General features: G+C 39.7%; 1 protein-coding gene across 1 annotated transcript in view; it reads left to right on the top strand.

Annotated features, from left to right (window-relative positions):
- Positions 1-10,529, top strand: part of ARFGEF3 (ARFGEF family member 3) — a 161,826-nt gene extending 151,297 nt beyond the window's left edge. The window contains exons 32-34 of the mRNA XM_011356156.2: positions 1,163-1,284; positions 6,591-7,812; positions 9,174-10,529. Of these exons, the coding sequence (XP_011354458.1) occupies positions 1,163-1,284; positions 6,591-7,812; positions 9,174-9,365 (1,536 nt within the window). The 3' untranslated portion in view covers positions 9,366-10,529. The remainder of the gene's footprint in view (positions 1-1,162; positions 1,285-6,590; positions 7,813-9,173) is intronic.
- The last annotated feature ends 202 nt before the right edge of the window (positions 10,530-10,731 follow it).

Below are 10,731 nucleotides of genomic sequence, written 5' to 3'. Positions count from 1 at the left end.
TAATGGGGATCCATTACTATTTTTACATTAAAATGGTTTAGAAAGTAGTATTATGACGATGGAATACCAGACAGCCTGAAGGCAAGATGGTAAGACACAGGAAGACTTGTAAGGAAACTATGGAATAAATCTTTGTGTCCATAAGGGCCTAAATTTGTGGCAATAAAAATGTATAGATTTAAGACAACTTTCCTTGTTCCTTGGGGCAGGTATGTCCTCGTGACAGCGGGCCCCGTGTTCACGGAAGAAATGTGGAGGCTGGCCTGCTGTGCGCTTCAGGATGCATTCTCCGCCACACTCAAGCCAGTGAAGGTAACTTGCTCAGAGGAGAGAGCCAGAGCAGGTTCCAGTCTTCCCCTCCTAGCAGGCAGTCTCACTTGAAATCTGGCAGAGGCTGAGAAAGAAGTTGCTAAATTAGTACTTTTGTCACAGACATAGTACACTGTCAGATCCGAGACAAGGCCCGGGGCCACTGGGATGCACCCAGTGAACGACTGCTGTGTTTCCCCCTAGGACCTGCTGGGCTGCTTCCACAGTGGCACCGAGAGCTTCAGTGGGGAAGGCTGCCAGGTGAGGGTGGCGGCCCCCTCCTCTTCCCCCAGCGCCGAGGCTGAGTACTGGCGCATCCGAGCCATGGCCCAGCAGGTAAGGGCTGGGGTTTTGATCCCAGGGGCTTTAGAAGCTTGACGTACTGCTGGGAGTCCCTCCTGCAGGTCTTATGTCACCGAACTGCCTAATGGAGTAGCACGGCCACATCAGTAGTCTTGACAGGCGTCCCAGTTCTTGTATTGGGTAGAATACCAAACAAATGTCACAATCAGGAGATCTTTTGCATATGTAGCCCCCTTTTTTATTTACTTTTACTATTAAAAATTAGTGCCTACTCATGGGAGTGTAATGAATTGCCACGTGGTAGAAGTAGTGTCATTAGCGTCAGCAGCTCACATTTATAGAATATTTGCTCTTCTGTTCCAGTGCTTTGTCCCTGTAATACACATTCTCTCAACAAACATACTAGATAGGAACCCATTATCGACCTCATGTTATAGGTGAAAAATGAGTAGAGAGTAAGCAGTTTACCATGGCCATCCAACTAATAATCCCTGTGGAGTCAGGTCGAGGATGATGGAGCGTTGAACTGTCCCTCTGTGTACCTGTGCAGGTGTTTATGTTGGATACCCAGTGCTCACCAAAGACTCCAAACAACTTCGATCATGCTCAGTCCTGTCAGCTCATTATTGAGCTGCCTCCTGATGAGAAGCCAAATGGACACACCAAGAAAAGGTGAGCAGCTGCGCTTAAAGATGTAGAGAGCTTGTAAAGAGGAAAAGTCATTTATCCTCAGTTCTTGGTCATCGTAATCAGAGCTTTTGACAAGAGTACTGAAAACAAAGTCATTCAGCAAAGGTTTTTGTAGAAAATTGTTAGCCTTTTAACCACATTTCAGATGTATTAGTTTGTAAGGCTGCCACAACATGGTACCACAGACTGAGCGGCTTAAACAACAGAAGTTTATTTTCTCACAGTTCTGGAGGCTGGAAGTCTGAGATTGAGGTGTTGGCAGGGTTGGTTTCTCCTGGAACTTCTCTTCTTGACTTCCAGATGGATGTCTTCTCCCTGTGTCCTAACATGGCCTTTCCTCTGTACCTGTCTGTTTCCTGATCTCCTCTTCTTATAAGGGCACCAGTCATATTGGATTAAGGTCCACCTAATGACCTCAGTATTTTTCTAAAGACCTTTCTCCATAGATAGTCACATTCTGAGGTACTGTGCATTAGGACTTAACATCTGAATTTGAGTGGCGGGGAGACACAACTCAGGGTGTCTATAGCATCATACATAATTGTAATTTGAGGTGTGATTCATATTGTTTCAGTGAGAAATACATAAATTCTTCATGAGCAATACAGCTGTCAGGAGACAAAGATCTGTGCCACAAGAAACTTATTTAAATACAGGCATACCTCAGAGATATTGCGGATTTGATTCCAAACCACTGCAATAAAGCAAGTCGTAATCTTTTGCTGGTGGAGGGTCTTACCTGCAATTTTTTTTAAAAAATAAAAACTCATCTGTGAAGTACAATAAGACAAGGGATGCCTGTAGCTATCATCCTGCCTAAAAACTATTGTTCCTAGACCTGGAAAACTTTGGTTGTTGCCTTCATCTTCATTTTTAAATTTCAAACCCATTAACAGTAATGATGATAAATATTTGAGCACTATACATGAAGTACAGTGGCTAGGTATTTCCACTCACATTTATCTATGAGGAAACATTCAGAAGGGGGCTGAGCCATTTCTCCAGGGACACACAAGTGCAAAGTGGTAGAGCCAGAATCAAAACCATTTCTATTTTAGGGAGAGAGATTTTTTCCAAATGTTAGCTGTTTAGTACAGCAGTTTAATTGCTACAACCATTTCAGTGAAATTTTCAGATATCATTTTTTTAGTCAAGTGTGTGGTACATGCAAAAGAATATGCAGAAGTTTCAAAAATTAAAAAAAATAGACCAAAATAGCTAAGAACCTATCACCCACCTTCAGAAATAGCACTTTACCAATATCCAAATTGTTCCTCCCTAATTCTTTGTGATTTCCCTCCATGACCAGTCACCTGTTTTTTGGTTTTTGGGTTTTTTTTTTTGAGTATTGGCCATTTTTATCTATTTTATGTACCCCTTTTTCACATCTTTAAATCATTGATCTATTTTAGAATTTCAGTTCTTTACCTGTTTTCTTCTTTTTATATTTCTTGTTTCCTACCAGCCAATTATTCTTAGTGAAAATATTTTTGAAGTAGAATAAAAGGGACAGGAATAATAGGCTGAATTCACATAAATAAAACATAGGAAAAATAGAATAGTCTAATATTCCTGTGCTATTGGTTTAAAGGTTAAGATTTTAAAATTTACCAACATGATTCATCAGTTTATTTAGTACTTTTAATAGACAGTTACTCCCTCAATGAAATTAAGTAAAACAGAAAAAGCATACTAATTCTTTAGCAGGGGCCACTGTGCCTAAAAATATTCCCTAAAATTCTTTAAGTGTTTTACATTCTTGGATTTGATGCAGGGGCAGTTCTTAGCATAGGATGTAGGAGAAGATGAGTTAGATCTAAGAAAAGTTTGTATAGATGCTGGTCAGCTGCATCCTCAGAGGTCCACGTTGAAATCACCCATGGGGGGAAAAAACTAAATTAAAACCAGATTATGATACTTAAAGAGAAATCTGGGTTTTGTTTTTAAGTCACTTTGACATTGATAGCCCCATGCTTTACATAGTTCACATAATCTTAATGGAACTTTAAGTTATACAGCTGATCCTTGAACAACGGAGAGGTTAAGGGCTCCCCAAAGTAAGCAAAAATCTGCTTTTGACTCCCCAAAAACTTAACTACTAATAGACAACTGTTGACCAGAAGAAGCCTTACTAATATTGTCAATTAACACATATTTTGTATGTTATATGTATTCTTACAATAAAGCTAAAGAAAAATGTTAAGGAAAATATAGTATTTATTGAAATAAAATCCTCGTATAAGTGGATCTGTGCATTTTAGACTCCCTGTTATTCAAGGGTCAGCTATACCTTAAACTTTGAATCTGTTTCTGATACCGACATGAGCATGTCTTAAGCCAGCCACTTGTTATGCAGTTAATACTCAATCAAATTATCCCATCTGGAGACTTACTTTTCTTTGCATCAGAAGCAGGAAGGGAAGTTGCAAGTTTCACCACGTCATAGTCCCCTTCTTAAAAGGACGTGCTGAGAACAAGGTTGAAACACTTGGGTACCACAAATCGAAACATTACCGATTGATTTTTGTTGGTTTCAGATCTTCTATCAGCATAGATGATTAAGCGTGATGTATCTAAAAACAGTTATTTCACTTTCTGTATATCTTTCTGAAATTTTGATCTCTTCAGTCTTGCTTCACTGTTTTCTTATTGCTGCATCATTTTGCTTGAACCTAAAGGGGATTTTCTGTCCTTTTTCACATGCACAGTTAGCAATTTTATATCCTAAAGAACCCAAGGGAATATCTTGGTTGATGAAGATACTCCATAATTCAAACATGACTTTGCATCAGCCCTCTCTTTAAATGTTTGCTGGTAAGGGGTTTTCCATTTCTTAGGAAAGGTAATAGAAAATATCAAACTCACCCCTTCTGATTGGGCTTCCTACTTCAGGAGTCCAGGCTGCCAGGGGAGAAGGGGTGGAGTGTCAGGGCCATTTCTCAAGGAGAGCATTTCCTCCAGGCCATGGTCTGTTCAGGCACCTGTATGGATAATCAGCCTGTTTTGTTGTTTGGTTTGTTTTGGAGACTTACGGGGCACCACTCTCACCAGACATAGTCCTGGGGACAAGAAAATGAATAAGATACTGTCCTCACCTGTGAGGACTTTACAGTGGTGGGGAAGACAGAGAAAGAATAGAAGGATTCCCTTCTTGGTTAGGCTCCTCTAGATCAACTTGGTGCCTTTTAGAGCCCTCTTTTTCAGAACAGTGCATATTCAGCATTCCTAATACCTTATCGAACATGACTGAAGTAGGAGCTGAGGACGTTTTGCCGTAATATAATTATCCAGTTATAGGAGCTAGTTGCAACATAAGCTATCCCCTCATACCTGCTAGAATGGCTACTATCAAAAGGACAAGAACCAACAAGTGTTGGAGAGGACTGAAGAAAAGAGAATCCTCATGCACTGTTGGTGGGATTGTAAATTGATGCAGCCACTATGGAAAACAGTATAGAGGTTCCTCAAAAAATTAAGAGAACTACCATATGATCCAGCAATTCCTCTTCCAGGTATTTTAGTGTGAAAACACTAAAACACGAATTCAAAAAGATATATGCACCCTCATGTTCATTGCAGCATTATTTACAATATCCAAGTTATGGAAACAACCTAGGTGTCCATAGACAGATGAATGGATAAAGATGTGGTGTATACACACATATACAATGGAATACTACTCAGATATAAAGGGGTTGAAATATTGCCATCTGCAACAACATGGATGGATCTTGAGAGTATTATGCTGAGTGAAATAAGTCAGACAGGAAAGGACAAAAACCATATACAATCTCATATATGGAATGTAAAACAAAAAAGTAAACAAAATGAAAAACTCATAGGTACAGATATGTTGGTAATTACTAGTTGGGAATGGGTTGGGGGAGGGTAAATAGGGAGAAATATATGGTGACAGATGGAAACCAGATTTTTGGTGGTGAATATGCAATAGAGTATACAAACATTGAATTATAATATTGTACACCTGAATCTATAATTTATTAACCAGTTACCTTGATTTTTAAAATGTACTTTTCTTGCTAGTTATGAAATTTTTAAGTTCAAGATCATTACTAGACATATGAGAATAAGACAAAAAATTATTAACGTAATGGTTGGACCTTTGAAGTCAATGTGTTTAATGAGCATCGTCATAATATTGTAATTATTCGGTTATAGGAAGTAGTTCCAACATAATGGCATTAAGCTATTTTCATGGAATTCTAAGAGCAATGAACAGAATGTTAAACCATAAACCCAAACCACATTGGTGAATTAAAATGTTCAGTAAACATAGTACCTGGAATCGAAATTGTTTTCTTAGTGCAAGAATCCAACCGAACAAAAGGGGCCAAATCACCAAGGGACATTTGCTTCTAAGACTCCCTTATCTTGTCTGCACCCTGATTAGAACAAGCGGGCAGTTGTAATGACTGGTGGGACGTGCCTGCTCCTCAACCAGGAGTCCTAGCCAGATGCCTAGAGAGGATTCACCCTGTCCCACCTCTCCATTTTACGTAGCTGACCTGCGAGGCATCTCAGTGGATTCAAATGAGCATTCAAGGCCCACAGAGTCTCAGGTCATGCTGGCAGGAAAGGATGCAGAAGGAAATTAGCGTGTGTTAAAAGAATGCTTTCTCTCCTAGGTTTGTGTTAAGCTGTGAGTTAAACTTTTCTTAACTTTGCAAACAAACGTTAGCCCCATAATACCTTTAATGTTAAAAATTTTCAATGTTTAGCTCTCCTCTCTGTTACATACTAGAAGCACTGAAGTTTTTACATATGTGCATCTAAAGCATTAGCATTTAATCCTAGTCAGCTGGTTTGGTCCTTAGAAATCTAGACTTCAATACGATTGCTAAAAACTTTAGCTTTAAGAAAAGAGCCAGTTAAAATAAAACTCAAAAAAAAATACAAGTCAAAAGGAATTATTTTTATTTGATATGTTTTAATTTACTATAACTATGAAAGAAAATAAAATGTGTCATATAGCCATAATTGTGCTATATTAAAAATTTTTTATAAAACTTTTCCCTAAGTCTTGTAGATAATTGTTAATTCGGCATCATATTAATTCTATAGCTCCTAGATTTTAAAAAGTGTCAGGATTTCCATTAATTATGATTAAAATGGTTATTGTGTAATGCTCTTTTTTTAAGGAACACATTAAAATACTAGTAGTATAGTTTGTAATTTTGCAGATGTTATTCTGAAATGTGTAACATCTAAATTGCTTTAAAATATATAAGGCAGAAGGCTCCTAATCAATCCCTTTCTTTTCATTGAAGTGTTTCTTTCAGGGAAATTGTGGTGAGCTTACTGTCTCATCAAGTGTTACTGCAGAACTTATACGATATCTTGTTAGAAGAGTTTGTCAAAGGCCCCTCTCCTGGAGAGGAGAAGACAATTCAAATGCCAGAAACCAAGCTGGCTGGCTTCCTCAGATACATCTCCATGCAGAACTTGGCCGTCATATTTGACTTGCTGCTGGACTCGTACAGGACAGCCAGAGAGTTTGACACCAGCCCTGGGTTGAAGTGCCTGCTGAAGAAAGTGTCTGGCATTGGAGGTGCTGCCAACCTCTACCGCCAGTCCGCCATGAGTTTCAACATCTATTTCCATGCGCTGGTCTGTGCTGTTCTCACCAATCAAGAAACCATCACTGCCGAGCAAGTGAAGAAAGTCCTTTTTGAGGATGATGAAAGAAGCACAGATTCGTCACAGCAGTGTTCATCAGAAGATGAAGACATTTTTGAGGAGACTGCCCAGGTGAGCCCCCCGAGAGGCAAGGAGAAGAGGCAGTGGAGGGCTCGGATGCCCTCTCTAAGTGTCCAGCCCATTAGCAATGCAGACTGGGTGTGGCTGGTCAAGAGGCTTCACAAGCTGTGCATGGAACTGTGCAATAACTACATCCAGATGCACTTGGATTTGGAAAACAGTATGGAGGAAGTGCCCATCTTCAAGAGCGACCCATTCTTTATCCTTCCCTCCTTCCAGTCGGAGTCATCCACTCCATCCACCGGGGGGTTCTCAGGGAAAGATACGCCTTCTGAGGATGACCGAAGTCAGACACGGGATCACGTAGGCGAGTGTCTGAGCCTAAGGGGGGTCAGTGGGGAAACGCTGCTGCTGCCTCCGAGCCCCAAGGTGGAGAAGAAGGACCCCAGCAGGAAGAAAGAGTGGTGGGAGAACGCAGGTAACAAAATCTACACCATGGCAGCTGACAAAACCATTTCAAAGTTGATGACTGAATACAAAAAGAGGAAACAGCAGCATAACTTGCCCACGTTCCCCAAAGAGGTCAAAGTGGAGAAGAAGGGAGAGCCACTGGGTCCCAGGGGCCAAGAGTCCCCTCTGCTTCAGCGCCCCCAGCACTTGATAGACCAAGGACAGGTGCGGCATTCCTTCAGTGCGGGCCCTGAGCTGCTGCGACAGGAGAAGAGGCCCCGCTCAGGCTCCACAGGCAGCTCCCTGAGTGTCTCTGTGAGGGACGCCGAAGCACAGATCCAGGTGGGTTCCTGCAGGCCAGAGGATGCCAGGACACTTTCCCGGCAAGGCAAGGGGGAAGCTGGGCCTCTGATGACAGACACATTCCCCTCGCAGAGCATTCATGCACATTCCAAGATTTGCTAGACACCAACAGGAGACCCAGCTTCCCTCCAAAGTCGGAGGATTGCCTGAGAGTAAGACATAGGGTCTGTGTCAGTATATCAGTGTGAAACTGACATTTTACTCTTAATTTCAGAATTTTTGTGTATGAGTTTTAACAGATATTATTGAGAATTAGGAACTCACCTGTATAATTAAGATGAAGCTAAAGCTTATAAAATGGATGTACTTTTAACTGGTATGGAGTCCCAAGCTTATTATTTGAAGACACACTGAGGAAATTCTAGTTATGAAAAATTATTTAAAGGAAGAAGGCAAAGTGCGTATTATTAGGTGGTGATACCAATGAATTGTTTTCATCTCAAGTTTTTCGAACCCATCCAGAGCACATAAAAATTTTCATTCTTCAGAAGAGTTTGAGTGTCCTTGTTCCTTTATTTAATATTTGTAATTCAATCATATATTTAAAAAATAAGCTTGAGAGGAAAACAGTATTGGTACTGTTTTGTTCAAGAATAGATAAAATGAGAAAAAATAGAGGGATCTGGAATCATAGAGAGCCCTTTAAAAATAATCTGGTGTTTAAATTGTGGACTCTTGTCACAGGCATAATAAGTTAGACAGTCTTGGGCCTTAAGAGTCTATGAACCTATAATGTATTCTTTGCATGAACATAAATTTGAAATTAGTATGAATCTCTTGGAAGATCTATTATTTTCTTTTAAAGTATCTTGAACATAGAACTCAATTTCATAATTCAGAATCCATAAAAATCATCCTAGACTAGATTTGCAAAAGTCCAAACCGAGATGTATGGTTGTTCTTTAACAGTTGACCTTGACAAATAACATATTTTAATAATTGCTTTTCATATCTTAGAGATTTGCTTATGATTTTAAGTTATCTTAAATTAAAGGAGACCTATTTCAAGTTTTCTAGGCATTATTATAGTGATTGCTGATTAGAAGTGTCATATGTCCTATGGAAATCTTATGGGAAAGCAAGAGAGTTTTAAAATCTGAAAAGTAAATAAGAATTCTGTTGTTTTTAAAAGCTGAGAATAAGCTATTCCTAATGTTAGCTAAATCTCTGCTATTCCTTGTATATATGAAGTTAAAGTGAGTTTATTAGCAAAGATTAATTTAGTGCAGCCTAAAAGCCTGAGAAAACTCATTTGCAAATTGCCAGGACTTAGCCACACCTGAGAGTTCAAATGAATCCATGGATGAAAGCTGATCACTCTCTTGAATCCTTTCTCTTAGGCGTGGACCAACATGGTGCTCACAGTTCTCAATCAGATTCAGATCCTTCCAGACCCGACCTTCACAGCCCTCCAGCCAGCAGTGTTCCCGTGCATCAGCCAGCTGACCTGTCACGTGACTGACATCAGAGTTCGCCAGGCCGTGAGAGAGTGGCTTGGCAGAGTGGGCCGTGTCTATGACATCATTGTGTAGGAGACTCACATTGAAGGAATTCAATAGTAAGAGTTAGAGTATGCCTGCCAATCAAACTGATAGCATTTCCCCCTCCGCCAGCCGCACTGAAACAGGTGCGTCAGAGAACAATTGGCCACTCCCTGACTAAAACAGCACTGGGGCCATTCTGGATAGGAAGCTGTATCCAGATGACACAAACGATACTCTGATTTTGCACATTGTTTCAGAGTCTCCATTCCTTGACACATTTCTAAATCTCAAAGTTTATTTCCCAGTGCTTTTGCCTGCAATGTTATTGCCAAATGGGTCTCTTTTAAGTACCACTCCTTTGAAAACACTACGTTGATCCATTTGATCCATTTTTTTAAAAAATGCACGTGCTAAGGAAATATCTGCTGGTAAGTCAAGCTGATATATAAACACTCAGACATCTACTACCAAACATTATTCAGACATTGGAGAAAGATTTCCCTCATGACTGCATTTGGCGGAGAAGAAAACAGCTAGAAAGATATATTCTTGGGTGTCATAATTCAAGAAACAGATGACTTTCTCTGTAAAATATTCCAGAACATTTCAAAATTGCCCTAAGTTGTCAAGATTTTCCGGTTGGTACTCACCAACTTTTTCATTTAAGGTACTGTGTGTCTTTATTTCCCTATTTCTAAAGGAAGAAATTTCTTTTCTGGCAGAGTTTTAAGTCAATGTTATGGCAACCTTTGGCACACAGTACCCAGTGATATTTGCTGATCCAAATATTGCCAAGAGACAGAAGACTGACCAGCCACCCTGGCTGTCCCATTAGTCTTTGTTTTTGCTCCCAAAGCAAAAAAGAAAAGGGAAAGAAAAAATGGTGCCTTAATCCCTTGTTGCACAGACATTTCTATGCTCCGCAGTTATCTAAACATATGGGATAACATTTGGTTTTAATAAAACATTAAAATGCAACTTATTTGATATCAGCACTCTTGGAGGAAAGGAACTCAGAGATCTCCATTCAGTGAGCAGACTTCTCAGGGAAGGGGGCAGGAAGTGTCGGGAGGGAGACAGCTGGAAGGGGTAGGAGAGGGGATGACGATGAAATCATTTTAAATCTTCAAATATTACACAACCATCAGAAATCATGATGTCAGTTACACATGCTTTAGTCTCAGAAAAACTAAAGGAGATGGGGACACAGAATGAAATGTAGAAAATTATAAGTTTTTTAATTTAAAATATTTCTACTCTCTGGCAGGTAAATATACCCAATGTCTGAGGTCTTTTTATTCAGGCCAATATTTTAAGTGGATATTTCTTTTCTTAAATGTTACTAGAAAATTGATCTGGAAACTGTCTTATGTACAGTAATATTTAATATTTCTTATAATGGTTGAGCCAACTC

This window comes from Pteropus vampyrus, unplaced genomic scaffold (genome assembly GCF_000151845.1).
Source record: "Pteropus vampyrus isolate Shadow unplaced genomic scaffold, Pvam_2.0 Scaffold24, whole genome shotgun sequence".
Lineage (NCBI taxonomy): Eukaryota > Metazoa > Chordata > Mammalia > Chiroptera > Pteropodidae > Pteropus > Pteropus vampyrus.
The sequence above is the reverse complement of the archived record's forward strand: the minus strand, read 5'-3'. Positions and strand labels throughout refer to the sequence as shown.